We start from the raw sequence: 19,697 nt of genomic DNA, 5'->3' as shown, positions 1-19,697 counted from the left end.
TGATTTGAAAGTGTGCTGAGGCCTGCTAACCAGGCCCCAACACCAGTGTTCTTTCCCTAACCTGTACTTTTGTTTCCACAATTGGCACACCCTGGCATCCAGGTAAGTCCCTTGTAACTGGTACCCCTGGTACCAAGGGCCCTGATGCCAGGGAAGGTCTCTAAGGGCTGCAGCATGTCTTATGCCACCCTGAGGACCCCTCACTCAGCACAGACACACTGCTTACTAGCTTGTGTGTGCTAGTGGGGATAAAAAGACTAAGTCGACATGGCACTCCCCTCAGGGTGCCATGCCAACCCCACACTGCCTATAAAGTATAGATAAGTCACCCCTCTAGCAGGCCTTACAGCCCTAAGGCAGGGTGCACTATACCATAGGTGAGGGCATAAGAGCATGAGCACTATGCCCCTACAGTGCCTAAGCAAAACCTTAGACATTGTAAGTGCAGGGTAGCCATAAGAGTATATGGTCTGGGAGTCTGTCATGCACAAACTCCACAGCACCATAATGGCTACACTGAAAACTGCGAAGTTTGGTATCAAACTTCTCAGCACAATAAATGCACACTGATGCCAGTGTACATTTTATTGTAACATACACCCCAGAGGGCACCTTAGAGGTGCCCCCTGAAACCTTAACCGACTATCCGTGTAGGCTGACTAGTTCTAGCAGCCTGCCACACACCAGACATGTTGCTGGCCACATGGGGAGAGTGCCTTTGTCACTCTGTGGCTAGTAACAAAGCCTGTACTGGGTGGAGGTGCTTCACACCTCTCCCTGCAGGAACTATAACACCTGGCGGTGAGCCTCAAAGGCTCACCCCCTTTGTTACAGCACCACAGGGCACTCCAGCTAGTGGAGTTGCCCGCCCCCTTTCGCCACGGCCCCACTTTTGGCGGCAAGGCCGGAGGAGATAATGAGAAAAACAAGGAGGAGTCACTGGCCAGTCAGGACAGCCCCTAAGGTGTCCTGAGCGGAGGTGACTCTAACTTTTAGAAATCCTCCATCTTGCAGATGGAGGATTCCCCCAATAGGATTAGGGATGTGCCCCCCTCCCCTCAGGGAGGAGGCACAAAGAGGGTGTACCCACCCTCAGGGCTAGCAGCCATTGGCTACTAACCCCCCAGACCTAAACACGCCCTTAAATTTAGTATTTACGGGCTCCCCAGAACCTAGGAACTCGGATTCCTGCAACCTAAGACGAAGAAGGACTGCTAAGCTGAAAAACCCTGCAGAGAAGACGGAGACACCAACTGCTTTGGCCCCAGCTCTACCGGCCTGTCTCCCCCCCTTCTAAAGACACTGCTCCAGCGACGCTTTCCCCAGGGACCAGCGACCTCTGAATCCTCAGAGGACTGCCCTGCTCTAGAAGGACCAAGAACTCCCGAGGACAGCGGCCCTGTTCACCAAAGACTGCAACTTTGAAACAAAGAAGCAACTTTGAAACAACTTGCGTTTCCCGCCAGAAGCGCGAAACTTGACACTCTGCACCAGACGCCCCCGGCTCGACTTGTGGAGAACAATCACTTCAGGGAGGACTCCCCGGCGACTGCGAGACCGTGAGTAGCCAGAGTTGCCCCCCCTTAGCCCCCACAGCGACGCCTGCAGAGGGAATCCCGAGGCTCCCCCTGACCGCGACTGCCTGCTTCTAAGATCCGACGCCTGGTAAAGACTCTGCACTCGCAGCCCCCAGGACCTGAAGGATCCGAACTCCAGTGCAGGAGTGACCCCCAGGTGGCCCTCTCCCTTGCCCAGGTGGTGGCTACCCCGAGGAGACCGCCCCCCCCCCCCCCCCCCCCCCCCCTCCCCCTCCTTGCCGGCCTGCATCGCTGAAGAGACCCCTTGGTCTCCCATTGAAACCTATTGAAAACCCGACGCGTGTTTGCACACTGCACCCGGCCGCCCCCGCGCTGCTGAGGGTGTACTTTCTGTGTGGACTTGTGTCCCCCCCCCCCCCCGGTGCCCTACAAAACCCCCCTGGTCTGCCCTCCGAAGACGCAGGTACTTACCTGCTGGCAGACTGGAACCGGAGCACCCCCTTCTCTATTGAAGCCTATGCGTTTTGGGCACCACTTTGACCTCTGCACCTGACCGGCCCTGAGCTGCTGGTGTGGTAACTTTGGGGTTGCTCTGAACCCCCAACGGTGGGCTACCTTGGACCCAAACTTGAACCCCGTAGGTGGTTTACTTACCTGCAAAAACTAACAAACTCTTACTCCCCCCAGGAACTGTTGAAAATTGCACTAAGTGTCTAGTTTTAAAATAGCTATATGTGATTTATGTGAAAACTGTATATGCTATTTTGCTAATTCAAAGTTCCTAAAGTACCTACCTGCAATACCTTTCATTTGAAGTATTACATGTAAATCTTGAACCTGTGGTTCTTAAAATAAACTAAGAAAATATATTTTTCTATACAAAAACCTATTGGCCTGGAATTGTCTCTGAGTGTGTGTTCCTCATTTATTGCTTGTGTATGTACAACAAATGCGTAACACTACTCCTTTGATAAGCCTACTGCTCGACCACACTCCCACAAAATAGAGCATTAGAATTATCTCTTTTTGCCACTATCTTACCTCTAAGGGGAACCCTTGGACTCTGTGCATACTATTCCTTACTTTGAAATAGTGCATACAGAACCAACTTCCTACAACTCCTTATCGCTGACCTGGTACCACAGGACGTTCTTGCTCAGATACTGCCAGCGTCCTTGCCGGCAAAACGCCCATATCCTCCTCTACTGTAGCCCCTCGTGTCAAAAGTCTGTTAGTATCCCTGGAAGCTTTAGCATTCATGTTCTTTAAAAGAATATGCCCTAACTCTGGGGCAGTAACGTATTACTTCTATAGCCTATCCACATCATTTGGGACTGGCAGTGTAACTGTTGCTAAGATCTCAAGCGGATTTAAGAATCACACCGCCTCAGCACCATTGTGGTTTCCTTTCAGAGAAAGAAGAGGATGGCACCACCATCATTCCGAACTGTAGTTTGCAAGTAAGAGGCACGGGACACTGCATGATATCCGGTCGTTAATTGGGTTTGTCCATTCAATAGTCCCAACTTCAACAGGCCCTCTTCTGTTATCATCCGCTTCACCACCAAGAATTCTATTTTTGGGTAGCGAGGCTTCGGGACAAGAAAAGGGCAGCGGGGTATCGATCAGAGCACGATAAACCTCCAGATTAGCCTTGGTGAACTAACCTCTCCCTCCTTGAGGGCCAGGGGTGCTGCTGACAGTCTGCCTTCTGGCCCCACAACCATGATGGCTCCTCTGCCATCTTTGTGACTGGATCTCTTCATCCTCAAGAATGTTTCATTGCTGCTGACATCTCTCCAGATAGAGACTGAGGCATTGCAGTCTTGTCGCCCCGATGATGAAAGAGATCACAAGCCTGTTTCTGATTTGGGAGTACACTCCCTCCAGTTGCCCGAGTCCATTACATCAAGTACGTCTCTGTTGCCGACACTGTCACATAAAAGGCAGCAGCTTACTCCACACCAACATCTGTGCCCTCCTGGCGCAGACACGTTACATGTATATGGATGTAGCATTGTAGATCCCCCAGGCTTTTGCTGGTAAATCAAGACTGGGTACACAACCTGGGGATTTATATATTTGGGTCACAATTTTTTTTTTTATTGCACAATTTATCTCAGTCTTTGGTTATAGGTAGAAGCCAGAATTAGAATGTGAATCCCAAAGTCTCAAAATCAAAGTCAAAATTATCCTTGACTCCTCCGTATCCATGACCTGCCAGGTAAACTCAGTCACCTCCTCCTGCTGGCGCACACTCCGCAAACTTCGAAAGATCTTCAGATGGATCCCAGCAGACTGCTGCAGGACAGTCACCCATGCCTTAGTCACAAGCAAGCTTGGCAACGCCCGCTATGCTGGCACCTCAACTAGAAACATCAAAAAACTACAACTCATCCAGAACGCCGCCGCCAGGCTCATCCTGGATCTCCCACGCCGAGAACACATCTCCCAACACCAAAGAACCCTCTACTGGCATCCGGTCGAGAAACGAATCCCCTTCAAGCTACTCACCCACACGTACAAGGCCATACCCAACGCAGGACCAACCTACCTGAACCACTGCGTCTCCTTCCACACCGCCGCCAGATCCCTCCACTCCACCCAGATGGCCATGTCCACCATCCCTTGCAATCGTAAAACCACTGCCGAAGAACGATCCTTCACCTACATCACAGCAAAGAGCTGGAACATCCTCCCCCTGCACCTTAGACAAAGCCCATCGCTCACCATCTTCAGGAAGAACCTCAAGACGTGGCTCTTTGGATGAGACCCCCCCCCTACTCTCCCCCCCCCCCCCCCCCACACACACACACCCGCCCACCCCCCTCAGTGCCTTGAGACCCTCACGGGTGAGAAGCCATGCTTTACAAAAACTGATTGATTGATTGAAAGTCTGCAACTTAGTCACTAGACTGTACCTCAACTGTTCGATCCATCTTCTGTTGCAAAGATATTTGCTGCACTTGTTCAAACCCATTTCCATTTTGCATCTTAAAAACATTACAGCTGAAGCTTTCAACAGTACTTACATCTCTGTGCCTGTGTCTCACATACTCCCCATGCAGATGTTTCATACATGTGCTTCTGTAGAATTCACAGCACGTGACAAAATTATTCCAATCAGTTGATTGGTACTTCAACAGGTTCCATAATAGTTTGCTGTATGTAAGGCAGTTCATTCTTCAAATTTACTGGGTGAAAGAGAGCACTCAGATTGCTCCTCTGTCTCCGATAGCTTCAAGTTTTACATTCCTCCTAGCCGAGCATGTCTTGGGCCCTTTGTGTGTAAGAAATTCCCGAGGATGGCATGATCATTTTGGATCAGTTGAGCAGCGTACCTTAGGACCTAGAGGGAGTGGTGTATCTTGTGGCTTAACCATGTCTCGGTCTGCATTCCCAGCACAGGGTTCTAGGACATTCTTTTTTTCAGGGACCCCGACTTTGGCCCATGTACGTAAGAGAAGAGTCAAAAGATGAAGGGTGAGGCTCTAAAATTGGTCTGCAGATTCTGGCGACCTACAAGAAGGAGGACCTCTAAGCTGAAAATCCCAGCAGAGAGGAAGGAAGAGGACAACTGCTTTGGCCCCAGCCCTACTAGCCTTTCTCCTGCTTCAGAGAACCTGCAAAAAGAACAGTAACGCGTCCAGCAGCCCAGTGACCTCTGCCAACTCCTGAGGTCTGCCCTGCACCCAAAAGTACCAAGAACTCCCGAGGACAGCAGCTCTGTCCCAAAGAAACTTTCTACCAAGGACTCCCGCCTCACTCCGGATGCAGGAGTCCTGACCCTTGTGCACCCGACGCCCACGGCCTGTGTCCAGATAGCCCACCCAGCAAGAAAGGGTCCCCAGGCAATTGGGAGCAAGAGCCCACCCTTGGTTGACCCCTCCAAGCCCCCACAACGACGCCTGCAGTGAGAGAATCCAGAGGACCCCCATGACCGTGAGCTGCAGACAAAGATATCTGACGCCTAAAGGACACACTGCACACGCAGCCCCCAGGCCTTGGAGAACTTGACCCCAGGCCTTGGAGAACTTGACCCCAGGTGCAACATTAGCCAATAGGCGCCCCGCTGCCCTGCCTGACCAGTGGTGTGCCCCAGACAGTCTGTACGCTGAGGAGGTCTGGAGAAAGTGTTCATTATTGTCAACAATGCAGGATACGTGGTCTGAGGCTGAACCCTGCCTCCAAAGTGTGCTCGAGTTTGTAGGACTGCTTAGTCGAGTGCTCAAGTCCTAGTTTATAGGACCTGATGTGACGATGTGACGTAGAGACTGGATGCAGTCTGAAGGATGGAATCTCACAGGCCACAGCTGCTACGTAGTCAGAAGAACACGTGAGCAAGCCTTTACAGAGTATATGTACAGTAAATCAAATAAAAAAATCTCACAATACAATGAAGTCAAAAGTATCAACACCGAAACCCGATTGACAGTCCAAAGTTACAGTTCACGATCAGCATCTCGAGCGCCATCTCAGTGATGTTTGGAATCGGATGGTCCAAGCTACGGGGATCTTGTTCCTCTCTAAAGGACCAAACACCGGTGTCCTCCAGGCGACGGGGTGTGGACTGCTGATCCTAGTGCTAGAGGTGATACCCCCGGGGGTGCTCGTGGTCACTAAGGTGACGGACACCCCTAGTTGATTCTCTCTCTCTGTCACTCACACATTTCCTTTGAGAGCAATGAAACAAAGTTTGGACAGTCGTCCTTGGGGTCCATCAAGAAAGTTGCCTTTAAGGAATCGAGGTTGTGAAGGGTAGAGCTGGGATTGACATCGTACAAAGCAGCCTGGAGTAGAGTCCACGAAGTAGCACTTTTGTCCTGTTTGTCGGAATCCACCAAAGTAGTGACAACGTACTTCGTGGCACCAGTCACAAAAAGTGTCAGCTGATTTCCTGAACTCTCCCTTTTGCGCTTTCTGTGTTCCGTGTTAAGGTTTGCAAGTGTCTGCACACAGGTCTGGTTATCTTACCACTGCAGAGACACTTCTTGTATTGCTAATAGTAGGGGCCGAGCTCCCTCTGCTGACAGACAGCGCAGGGAGAGACAGTCGGTGGTTTTATTACCACTGCAAAGACGCTTCATGTCTTGTAAACTCTAGGGGCCGAGCTCCCCCTGCTGCCAGACATCGCAAGGACACAGTCGATTCTTTCCACTGCAGAGACGCTTCATGTCTTGTAAACTCTAGGGGCCGAGCTCCCCCTGCTGCCAGACATCGCAAGGACGCAGTCGATTCTTTCCACTGCAGAGACTCTTCATGTCTTGTAAACTCTAGGGGCCGAGCTCCCCCTGCTGCCAGACATCGCAAGGACGCAGTCGATTCTTTCCACTGCAGAGACGTTTCATGTCTTGTAAACTCTAGGGGCCGAGCTCCCCCTGCTGCCAGACATCGCAAGGACGCAGTCGATTCTTTCCACTGCAGAGACTCTTCATGTCTTGTAAACTCTAGGGGCCGAGCTCCCCCTGCTGCCAGACATCGCAAGGACACAGTCGATTCTTTCCACTGCAGAGACTCTTCATGTCTTGTAAACTCTAGGGGCCGAGCTCCCCCTGCTGCCAGACATCGCAAGGACAGACAGTCGATTCTTTCCACTGCAGAGACTCTTCATGTCTTGTAGAGTGTAGGGGCCGAGCTCCCCCTGCTGCCAGACATCGCAAGGACACAGTCGATTCTTTCCACTGCAGAGACTCTTCATGTCTTGTAAACTCTAGGGGCCGAGCTCCCCCTGCTGCCAGACATCGCAAGGACACAGTCGATTCTTTCCACTGCAGAGACTCTTCATGTCTTGTAAACTCTAGGGGCCGAGCTCCCCCTGCTGCCAGACATCGCAAGGACACAGTCGATTCTTTCCACTGCAGAGACTCTTCATGTCTTGTAGAGTGTAGGGGCCGAGCTCCCCCTGCTGCCAGACATCGCAAGGACAGACAGTCGATTCTTTCCACTGCAGAGACTCTTCATGTCTTGTAAACTCTAGGGGCCGAGCTCCCCCTGCTGCCAGACATCGCAAGGACACAGTCGATTCTTTCCACTGCAGAGACTCTTCATGTCTTGTAAACTCTAGGGGCCGAGCTCCCCCTGCTGCCAGACATCGCAAGGACACAGTCGATTCTTTCCACTGCAGGGACTCTTCATGTCTTGTAGAGTGTAGGGGCCGAGCTCCCCCTGCTGCCAGACATCGCAAGGACACAGTCGATTCTTTCCACTGCAGAGACTCTTCATGTCTTGTAAACTCTAGGGGCCGAGCTCCCCCTGCTGCCAGACATCGCAAGGACACAGTCGATTCTTTCCACTGCAGAGACTCTTCATGTCTTGTAAACTCTAGGGGCCGAGCTCCCCCTGCTGCCAGACATTGCAAGGACAGACAGTCGATTCTTTCCACTGCAAAGACGCTTCATGTCTTGTAAACTCTAGGGGCCGAGCTCCCCCTGCTGCCAGACATCGCAGGGACAGACAGTCGATTCTTTCCACTGCAGAGACTCTTCATGTCTTGTAAACTCTAGGGGCCGAGCTCCCCCTGCTGCCAGACATCGCAAGGACACAGTCGATTCTTTCCACTGCAGAGACTCTTCATGTCTTGTAAACTCTAGGGGCCGAGCTCCCCCTGCTGCCAGACATCGCAAGGACAGACAGTCGATTCTTTCCACTGCAGAGACTCTTCATGTCTTGTAAACTCTAGGGGCCGAGCTCCCCCTGCTGCCAGATATCGCAAGGACAGACAGTCGATTCTTTCCACTGCAGAGACTCTTCATGTCTTGTAAACTCTAGGGGCCGAGCTCCCCCTGCTGCCAGACATCGCAAGGACACAGTCGATTCTTTCCACTGCAGAGACGCTTCATGTCTTGTAAACTCTAGGGGCCGAGCTCCCCCTGCTGCCAGACATCGCAAGGACACAGTCGATTCTTTCCACTGCAGAGACTCTTCATGTCTTGTAGAGTGTAGGGGCCGAGCTCCCCCTGCTGCCAGACATCGCAAGGACACAGTCGATTCTTTCCACTGCAGAGACTCTTCATGTCTTGTAAACTCTAGGGGCCGAGCTCCCCCTGCTGCCAGACATCGCAAGGACACAGTCGATTCTTTCCACTGCAGAGACTCTTCATGTCTTGTAAACTCTAGGGGCCGAGCTCCCCCTGCTGCCAGACATCGCAGGGACAGACAGTCGATTCTTTCCACTGCAGAGACTCTTCATGTCTTGTAAACTCTAGGGGCCGAGCTCCCCCTGCTGCCAGACATCGCAAGGACACAGTCGATTCTTTCCACTGCAGAGACTCTTCATGTCTTGTAAACTCTAGGGGCCGAGCTCCCCCTGCTGCCAGACATCGCAAGGACAGACAGTCGATTCTTTCCACTGCAGAGACTCTTCATGTCTTGTAAACTCTAGGGGCCGAGCTCCCCCTGCTGCCAGACATCGCAAGGACACAGTCGATTCTTTCCACTGCAGAGACTCTTCATGTCTTGTAAACTCTAGGGGCCGAGCTCCCCCTGCTGCCAGACATCGCAAGGACAGACAGTCGATTCTTTCCACTGCAGAGACTCTTCATGTCTTGTAGAGTGTAGGGGCCGAACTACCCCTGCTGGCAGCGCAGGGATAGTCAGTGGTTCTCTGTACGGGCCGAGCTCCCCCTGCTAGCAGGCAGCGCAGGGACAGACAGTCGAGCTTCATGTCTTGTGAACTGTAGGAACTGAGCTCCCCTTGTTGCTGGCAGCGCAGGGATAGTCAGTGGTTCTCTGTACGGGCCGAGCTCCCCCTGCTAGCAGGCAGCGCAGGGACAGACAGTCGAGCTTCATGTCTTGTGAACTGTAGGAACTGAGCTCCCCTTGTTGCAGGCAGCGCAGGGATAGTCAGTGGTTCTCTGTACGGGCCGAGCTCCCCTTGTAGCAGGCTGCGCAGGGACAGTCAGTCGAGCTTCATGTCTTGTGAACTGTAGGAACTGAGCTCCCCTTGTTGCAGGCAGCGCAGGGATAGTCAGTGGTTCTATGTACGGGATAGTCAGTGGTTCTCTGTACGGGCCGAGCTCCCCTTGTAGCAGGCTGCGCAGGGACAGTCAGTCGAGCTTCATGTCTTGTGAACTGTAGGAACTGAGCTCCCCTTGTTGCAGGCAGCGCAGGGACAGTCAGTGGTTCTCTAACCATTGAAGAGACTCGTCATGTCTTGTAGAGTGTAGGGGCCGAGCTCCCCCTGCTGGCAGCGCATGGACAGTCAGTGGTTCTCGTCATGTCTTGTAGAGTGTAGGGGCCGAGCTCCCTTTGCCAGTGAGAAGTGGTGTTTGCTTGGCGCGCGGTCAGTGGCTTGAGGGCCGCATCATTCCACCAGCCCCAGGTCTTCAAACACTGAAGCGTCCCTAATGACAACCCTCCCAGGGGGTGCGTGAAGTGATGTCATCAGACGGCGCCACAGCCTGCCCGGAAGGAGCATTCACAGGCACACCAGACAGATGTCATGCTGAAAAGCACCAGTGTGATTTAAGTGAAAGAAAGCAGGGGGCCCATATCACTGGCCAAGGGCCCTTGGTGGTCAGCCACGTCCTGGCTGCGATGGGCCCAAATCACTGGCCATAGGCCCTCAGTGGTCAGCCACGTCCTGGCTGTGATGGGCCCAAATCACTCGACCTGGGCCCTCATTGGTCAGCCACTTCCTGGCTGTGATTAGGTGCCTGAGTGGGGCCACCAAGTATCCGACAACGTCTCACCACCTTATTTCTGGTAAAAGGTCCCACTGTGGGCACCTCGCCGACACATTGATGTATTGGGTGCACTTCTAAAGGAACAAGGGGACGTAACTGCAGTGTTCGAGTTGTTAAATATGTTTGGAGCTGCCACGTGCTCCCATCACTTGTGAAACAGCTAAATCCAGTCCTGGTATTTTAGCCAACAGCGTACTGCACTTTGGGAGTTGTAGTTTTGTATTTAACATTATAACACTGGGCAGAAAACTTCAAGCATGGACAACTTTTTTAAAATCTAAAATTCTATTCCTGGCTGCAGGCGTCATGCATGACCGGGCAGCGCTCATTTATCAACCTTGTCAACATTTAATTGACTCTCTAAAGTGTCTTAGTCGTTTTGGCTCCTTTTCTCAGTTTCAGAAGTGTACGTTTTTGTAAGAAAAAAAGTAAGCTGGGCCGTTGCTTATTAACAATTCTCATAATGTGTTCTTTGTGCCCTGATCTCAGTAGAAATCTTTGACTGACTTGCTAGGTTTTATGCTGGATATATCTAGTGCTTGCTGTACATTGGAAACCAGTACTGTGAGCAGTTTAAGGTGGATTTGTTGGAGAGTGCGCCCGTATACTCCACTAACATTTTTAGTTTCCAGTATTTAACAGAATAATTAATGAGATAAAAGGTTTGTCATTCTGGGGGCGGGGAGTGAAATGTTTTAACATGGGGTCCGCAGGGTATTAGTTTCAAGACCATTGCCCCAAGGGGCAGCTGTGATATGTTTGATTTCTTTGCTATTTTATGCACGGGTCAGGCCCAGACCACATATTCCTGAAAGGTTTCGTCTTTTCAGCATTGAGTGTGTGTGTGGGGGGGGGGGCTGTGCTGTGGTAACCTCTGAAAGGATGAAGAGCGGCGTGTATTGAGGCGACTGGGCCACTGTGTCCTTCACCGATGCCCAGGTGTTGCAGTTGATGAATACGGAGTCCAAAGCGCTCGTTCCTTTGTCCCGTCAATGGCTTTAGATCCTGCATTGATCCCAGACTTTCTCTTCTTTCAGGACCCACATGCAGGACCTGCAGGAAGTGACCCAAGACCTGCACTACGAGAGCTTCCGGTCGGAGCGACTGAAGCGCACAGGGGGGTGAGTCTGACCACCAGTGTCCGGAGAGGGGTCCTGATGCCCTGGAATGGAGCAGGGGTTCTGCAGAAGGAGCAGGGATGGATGTATGGATGAATGTGTCTGTCTCTCTCTCTGTCTGCCTGAGATTCCTTAGGGCTGCACATTGGATAGATTCCCTTTACCACTGTCGCTTCTTCCCCTCTGAGGCTATGCTTTGCTGCATTTCCTACTTTCTGTTTGCTTTTGTCCTCCCACCCCACTGACATACTCTGTTGGCTTCCTCATCTTATTTCACTCCTTCCTTCAGTGCTGCAGGAAATGAGTGGTGCAGATGTGCCGAGTATCCTGGGTGCACGCACAAGGTGTGGGGAAGTGGAGTCCGTTTGGAAGTAATAAAACATTGGAAATGATCGCCCATTGCTTAGCAGCACCTTTCAAATCTTTTACAAACCCGCTTTTGCCAACAGTACTCAGGCATGGTGCGCCGGGCGGTGATGTCTGTGGAGCCCACTGACCATCAACCTTCTTCGGTTTACGGAAAAGCAAAGCCACTGCTCTTACAATCATTTGAGAACAGCGGCGCTTCAGTCCCGAAGGGATTGGCATCCCTGCAGATTACTGTCCGGTTCACTCCTGCATGTTTCTCTCCAAAGTTGTGCCCTCCTTGGCTGGAGAGGGGCAGACACAGGGTCTCTAGTAGTAACTGACAAGGGAGAGTGCAGACTCAACTGCTATCAGTCATAATTTTGCAGCATGAATCTTTTCTGGATTCACATACTGTGTACTATTCATACATCTAGTTGTTGGGTCTGGAATTGCCTTTTTTTTCTCTTTTTTTTTTTGGGTAACATGGACGCCCTCGTCTATTTTTTGTCCTGTCCACCCCTGTGGGGCATCAGATGTCCGCCCTGGAAGCCTCGTCATGTGGCCGCCATCTTCAGACTCTTTTGTCCACTGTTAGGTCTGGAAGCAGAGCGAGAACATGAAAGATTATTGAGAAAAAATCAAGACTTTATCCTGGGATTATCTCACACACACCCAGAATCCTCAAGGAAAACCAAAGTTAGAGCACTGACGTCAAGAGCGGTTTAGCCACTGATAAAAAAAGATATTTTTAAAGAACTTGGTGTGGGGAGGACATCTTACCAGGTTCTAATTATTATGCCGCTCGCCAGCTCCTTGAGCTCTGAACACACTCGCTACTTCCGTGGCATATCTGAGTTGCTCCGCTGGCTAGAGCCTTTGTGCCACTACTCACGACAGCCTGGGTAAGCCGTGGTTTGGCTTGGCCCTGTGCTCGTCTCCCTGTTGGTGATGAGCCAGCTCCCATCCTCTCTGTGTGGTACATTGTCGTATTCCATGCAGTTCATTGCGGCAGGATTCTTTGTGTGATCTAAAGTTAGTTACTTGCCCTTGGGAGGGTGGTGTCAAGGATGACCTTATCACCTGCAAAGTGTCTGTCCTGGTGCGAACATGGTCTCTTCTTGAAGTGCAGGGGGATACAAATTTCCTAGTCCAACAGACCTGCATTTATCCATCTTTGGGGCCTGCGGTGGGAAGCAAAGGGTAAGCAAAATAACCGCTACTTTAAAAAATGTAAGTTCTTTTCAGGCAGGAAATGCTCAGACTTGTCAGTCCCTGTCAAGAATGGTTTGTAGTTCAGAGCAAGTTGGCTCCCAAGCAGGCCAGTTGGGTTTGCGCAGATCAGCACCACACAACTGGCAAGCCCTGGTTTCAGTGAATGAATAGTTGGTCTTGAAGGAAAAGGGGTGTTGCCTCGCGCCCAGCCCCCCAGACAGATGCAGCTTTAGGCAGGGACCAGGGGAACAGAGGACGGCAGGGTGTCAAGGGCATTGCTGATGAAGAGAACCTGCAGGGAAACTAGTGCTAGCGGCCCTTGACTCGGAGGTGCGAGGGTTCCCCTAAAGTGCATTTCCGATCAGAAGCGCCCAGGCGGTACTAGTGAACGCTGCACAAGAGCGTGACGATTCTCCAGCGACCTCTGCAGATCCGCTGGGGCTTTGATGGACTAAAGGCGGCCAGGAAACAGATCATCTAGGCCAGGGGTCTCCATCCCTTTCTGTAATAAGAGCTACTGACGGTAGATGTGAATAATACTGAGCTACTAACATTATTGGTGTGGTTACAGTGAGCAGGTCAGACAGGATTACATTAGTGGCCACCCCACGCAAGATTCCCATCAGCGAGCACCCCAGTGCATCAGGCTGGATTGCCAGTAATAATGTGAAAAAGGCTTGATAAACTTGGAATCCTTGTCTATGGTTAATACATGACAGCCATACATGCAATTCCCCTGGCACAAGTGTAATTAGTCTCCCCAGTGACACATTATTGAACAATCAAATATCACCTTTTCAATTCAGGGATATTACATTATTTGAACCAAACAAAAGATTCTAATTTAGGAGACTGAGCTACATACTGGAGAGCTACTTACAAGAGCTCTCTGCAGCTCTCGAACTACTTGGGGGGACCTGATCTAGACCACTGAACTGTCTTCCATAAGATACCGACCATCATGGCCTCTGTCTGGGCAGGCTTATGGCAGGCTTTCTGACTTGTGTCCCCTGCTAGCAACAGCTGTGACGTCTTCAGAGTGTCTTAAATGCTGCCCACGTGGTGTTTATCACAAGTAGTTTGTGTGTGCTGCCCATCTAGGTCTTAAACCAGCACTGTTGAAAAATCAAAGGCGTTCCCTTGAAGTCCCTCACCGCCTGGCCCCACCAATACTGACTTCTTAGGACACGTGGTTTTGATTAAATATTGCTTAATATTTTGCTTCTCATTTCCAAGTACTGTCAAAGAGAATTCTTACCATGACGCCAAATGCTAGTTCTCCGTGCATCGACCTTGAAAGGTTGAAAGGCTGAGTTGGCTGTGCTGGGGTTCGAACTTGTGTATTTCAGGCCACACCAGCTTTCTTTTTACCAGCGAGTGCTTTATTTGCTGAGCCACCCTGCCAGCTACAAGGGTGGGCACTGGTGGGAGGGTGGGCACTGGTGGGAGGGTGGGGGGTCCACACATCAGTCTTTAGTCTCGTTAATTTCATCTCTAGTGCAGTATCCAGTACTTCCCCCAGTGAAAGTGTTCACATATATAGAACATAAAGTTTAACTGCGGAGTAAAATTGTGATTTACTTGCTTCAGGGTATGAGCCACGCCTGCCCCCCGCACGCCCCCCCCCCAGGCATCCTTTACCCACCTGTGTCTTGTAAGTCTTCAGCCTTAACACCTCAGAATATTCAGTTCCCTCACCATGTTCCTGATGCTAATTCTCTGAATGCTTTTTAACACCGCCCTTTAATCTTTGTTGAAGTGTATTGGCGTTACACCCACAAACCTGGATGCTTAAACTCCGCAGTTGTTTCCTGCTTGGCGTGTGTTTTGTTTTTGCCCGGACAGTGCCCAGGCGAATGTTTTTCATTTCTGTCCGCTGATTAATATTTCTGTTCCTGCAGGCCTGTCGAGGAGGAGGGTGTGGACAAGGACCGGATCCTGATGCAGAAGGAAGCGGAGGTAAGTCTGCCCTCCCAGTCCAAAATCTGCCCTTGTCTTTTCCTGCTGCCCTAGGGAACCTAAGGATGCTTGTCAGCTTTCCGCTAAAGTGGACCTATCCTGGGCAGTTACCCAAAATCCTAAGCAGTTACCGTCCAGTCTCATTTTTAGCAGTTCCCAGTAGGAGTTTGGAAAAACACGTCATCAAGGCCCTTGCGGGGTATCTGTCCGTCGCAGTGGGGTATCTGTCCGTCGCAGTGGGGTATCTGTCCGTCGCAGTGGGGTATCTGTCCGTCGCAGTGGGGTATCTGTCCGTCGCAGTGGGGTATCTGTCCGTCGCAGTGGGGTATCTGTCCGTCGCAGTGGGGTATCTGTCCGTCGCAGTGGGGTATCTGTCCGTCGCAGTGGGGTATCTGTCCGTCGCAGTGGGGTATCTGTCCGTCGCAGTGGGGTATCTGTCCGTCGCAGTGGGGTATCTGTCCGTCGCAGTTGTGTATCTGTCCGTCGCAGTTGTGTATCTGTCCGTCGCAGTTGTGTATCTGTCCGTCGCAGTTTGGTATCTGTCCATTGCATGCGCTGGTAGACGGGTCAATGCTGGGTGTTGGCTGGTGGTGACCGAGTGGCTTTCTTACCGTGACCCATCCCTCCTTCAGGGCGGTTCCCATGGTTTCTTGCTGATACGGATTCACGAGGTTGGCCCCCGGGTGTTGCCGTAGATTGTCTGGGGTCAGAGATGCAGGACAGAACTCAAGCAGTCAGAATCTCTTTAAACTAGTGTAAGAAGACGCCCCTGGACTCTATTTTATCGATCTCTTTGTTTCTGCACTTGCTGACCTGATAGGTTTGTAAGACTTTACCTTCTTGACCTACCTGGTGATTGCACAACTGATCGTTTCTTGGGAGGATCCATGGGGAACAGATTCTGATAGGTTGGGCAGTTGCTGGCCCTCTAGGTGGGTCGGCCGCTGACTGGAGAGCTGCCACAATCCTAATCTGCAGGGTAACAAGGTCAGTTCCTCTTGTTTATATCCTAAAGATGGAAAGTAAATCTGTCCCTTTTAGACCTTGACTGTCGTAAATCCATATTTGAGACCATAATGCCATGAAGACTTGATTCTTGCAATGGTCTCCATCTTGGATCTTCCAAGAAGCGAATCTCTTCGCTGCAGCGTGTCATAGCTGCGCAGTTCAGACCATTTGGCTTCCAAGGAAAGGTCCCCATCCCCACTCTTAGGATGTAAGTACATTAGCTTCCTACAGAGGAGAGGGATTGCCTTAAGAGGTCTTTGCCTCACTCATTGGGCCTTTAATCAGCCTGGCTCCAGCTAAATCCCTGCTTAGGAAACTCAATGGACTCCCTCGTTCTGCTACTGCTAAGTTAATCATTCTGTTCAGTATCTCTCTCTCTGCTCCTACTGTCTGTAAAATCTTCAAAGAAATATATTCCGAGTTTCAAAAAAAAGTTAACCATTTGCAGTACGAGATAGAAAAAGTGGGAGGAGAGCCTTCTTCGAGGGGGCAGGTAACCGGGCTTTGAGGACACACCTGCTCCACCTCGGACACAGTTCTGATCACCTTAACTTTAGGAAATTTCTGAAGAAAGATTTTGCAGTTTCAGATGTAGGACTGTGTAGAGTAGATGAGGCCACTCAATGTCTGTTCTCAAGTGTCGGACACTATTTTGAATACCATTCACACTTTAGCAAATATTAACATGTTCTCTTAACTTTAACATGTTACCAGTTTTTTAAGTCTATAATTCGAAATACCAGAAGTTTCAAATTCAAAAAACAAAGACCTGAAAATAAATGTGGTCGAAGTGTTATGGTAAGGGGGGGTGGTGTCGGGTTAAGGTGAGTGGTGTGGGTGCACAGTTCAGATTAGGGGTGAGAGAGTGGCTTAGCTTTAGGCTTCATGTCAGAGGTGGGGTGCAGTAAGTGACGACCTTATCATCGGGGTCACGAGGTTCCGGCTTAGTCTGACTTGCAGCTTGGATGTGTACCTGTAAAAACAAAATGTATTAGAGAAATAGAAAACCTATCCACCTGTTGGCTTTCAGGCTAATTGCCAGTTAAGCAGAGTGCATTCACTTTAAAAAGTTTCTATGTTCATCACTGATTCAATCAGACTTAGGACTTTCATTTCAAACGTAATCCTAGATTCACTCGATTATTTCCATTGCGCCCAGTTTTCACTAGTCGTAAAACCCCCCCGCCCCTGCCCCCGCAGCAGCTCATTCATGAACCATCTGCTGAGTTTGTGCATTTGCAGAGGGTTCTCTTTCTTGCCTTGTCCCCGCCCCCACCAAGTGTCGGGCTGTACCATAGAAGAGTGATCTGCACCAGAGCCCGGCCCAGACATTACTGTGGACTACAGAGTCCACTCGTATGGATGGAGCGAAGACCGGAGGCGAGACTCCCAGGTGGTGCTGGAGAAGCCGGGTTAGGCCCAAGCCGTCCTGCAGTGCCTGGGAGACCATGGTCCAGGCTTTGATCTTCCCTCCTGTTCCCGTTGCACTGATCGCTGTGTAGACCTCCAGCATCCCTCCCTTGAGCCAAAGGGCAACGTTTACCCTGGGACTGGGGGATGGTGGCAGCAAGGGTCCAGAGGGGCGGAGCCAACGACAGCCCACAGTCTGCTTTATAACATCTGCATTATTTTCACACATTGCCTCCAAGATATTTACTATAAAGATACGTGTGAAAGCCAAACTGTCCTGGCGGGTTCTATTTAACCCTCTCTGTGGTATTCTGTCATTTACTTAACACAGATGTCCAAACCTGCTGAAAGCAAACTTGGTGTAATCGCAGAAGATCCCCAGCATTGTTTTACAGATCATAGTCACTGTTCTGTTTTTATTACAACCGAGTACGGTAATTGTAAACTCAGCTTCTCTGTTACTTGAATTGGGAGGTGGGGCACACACTCTCCCCACTCCATGGTCTCCCACTCTCTAACCATAGAAGAAAGGTGTCTTCCAACATTGGGCACAATGACTTTTTACAAAAAAAGGAAGCAAAATACTTACTCGCCGTCAAATACGTAGGTCTGAAGATCACCGCGATCCTGCCCAAGTGGGAGCGCTGAGAAGTCTGATAGAGGCGCAACGCGGGAGGTTTGTACTCCGTCCCTATAAGTAGTGTACGGAGGGTTGTGTATTTGTGCCCCCTCCCCCCCCTTAGCCCCTACAAATCATGAGGTCTGCAAGACACTCTGATCACTGTTGACATTTCTCCTGCTCGCCACCCCCCAATCCATAGAACCCCCCATCTCCAATAAAATAAATGATATTGTGATCTATGGCTGTAAACTTCCAAAAGGCTCATTAAAACAAGCAATTGAAATGTCTCCTCTCGGTGTAGAAAAGATGATGGTTACAGTTTTTAAAAATGTGCACAGCTTGCCGCTGAAGCTCGTAAGGAGACATCCGCATCATTGCATGTAAACCCCTTGTGTAGCGGTGCGAATCTCTTCTGGATTCACATGCTCTGCATTATTCGGCCATCTACTGGGTGGGACCCAAATATTTTCTTAGTCCCCTTTTTCCTCCCACCTTTTTTTTTTTCTCTCCTGAGAGCCGTTGTCTGTTCCTATTTTGTGACACGTCAGGCACCTTGTGACACGAGCCGTGCACCCCGGAAGCCCCGGTGCATGGTCACCGTCTTCAGGTTCTATTTTTGCAGTGGGGCTGGCAGTGACAACTGACGCCCCGCGCACTGGAGGGGTGACTTCTGTCACAAGACACTTGAAACCTCCCACCTGGACCCACCGCCTGCGTCTACGGTTCATTCTCTGCAGGTGGCAGATCACGGGTAGAAAGCGAAGCATATGGCATTTGCCAGCGCTGCCCTTTTGACCTCTGTTCCTCATTGCAAGGTACTCCAGGTCACCCTTATGACTCATATGTAGGTGATAGCCACAACTGTTAAGGAAAGTGCCCCTGGCAAGTTAACACCAGCTCAGTACCAGCTGGTGAACAGATGCCCGGCATGGCCATTGCTAGGCACCCCGACTGCGAAGAGGTTCTCAGACTGACTGCGGTTTCCAGGATAAACCGAGAATCCAGAACCCTTAGCGTATGTGGGTGAAAGTTCCTTGCGTAGCTTTAAAAAAAAAACTTTCTGGCCTTCCAAAAGTTAGCTCCTGAAATTGTGCAGTCTGCAAGTATACTGGGGGTACTCCGCCTTTTACCGCGCTGCTCGGGGTTGTTGGGGTACCAAGAGTCAACCCACATCAGGCTGTGAGGGGGACACCTGGTGGAGGCAACTACATTCTACTGCAGGGCCTGAGCCTGTCCCCAGTGGCTCACCCCTGTAGAGGTGTGTCCTTTCCCCAATAACTGGGGATTGGGGGGCTCTTCTGCCTCCCCAGTGTGTGGATCGTCTGCGGTATTTGCGTGTAACACACACGGGGTGATCGGTGGCGTCCATTTGTGCACCTGGCGCTCCAGGTGATGGCCGTTCTCACGAGGTTTGTGTTTGTTGTTTTGGGACTGTGACAAACGACGTTCTTTACTTGAGACACCCATCCCTGCAACTGGTGTTGCCTCGCGGTGGGGAGGCTGCCAGGAGTGAACTGCTGCTGGGGTGCAGTTCTGCTAAATCTGGGCCCCGGAAGAAGCCGTGGGACAGAAGAGACCCTGATTGCTTCATTTATTTTGATTCGTTTTTGCCAGTCTGCGGTACAGCAGGGCTGCGAAACATTGCCAGAGGCTCTCTCTTGTTAGTGAGTGTAGCCGCTAGGGGGTGGAACTGCACTTAAAATGTGAGCCTAAACTACCTCCATCTTCAGAAAGGAAGCGGCGCAGACTGGGGCTGATGGCCGAAGTCTGGGTGACTGTACTGGAGAAGAGTGGTGAG

The 19,697-nt window shown here is 50.9% G+C and overlaps 1 protein-coding gene across 2 annotated transcripts in view; it reads left to right on the top strand.

The window, feature by feature from the left end:
- Positions 1-19,697, top strand: part of LOC138266478 (septin-2) — a 242,321-nt gene that overhangs the window by 146,830 nt on the left and 75,794 nt on the right. For both annotated transcript variants that reach the window (XM_069215313.1, XM_069215314.1), the window contains exons 10-11: positions 11,260-11,343; positions 14,802-14,859. In XM_069215313.1, coding sequence (XP_069071414.1) covers positions 11,260-11,343; positions 14,802-14,859 — 142 coding nt within the window. The remainder of the gene's footprint in view (positions 1-11,259; positions 11,344-14,801; positions 14,860-19,697) is intronic.

The sequence above is a fragment of the Pleurodeles waltl genome, chromosome 11 (genome assembly GCF_031143425.1).
Source record: "Pleurodeles waltl isolate 20211129_DDA chromosome 11, aPleWal1.hap1.20221129, whole genome shotgun sequence".
NCBI lineage: Eukaryota > Metazoa > Chordata > Amphibia > Caudata > Salamandridae > Pleurodeles > Pleurodeles waltl.
The sequence above is the reverse complement of the archived record's forward strand: the minus strand, read 5'-3'. Positions and strand labels throughout refer to the sequence as shown.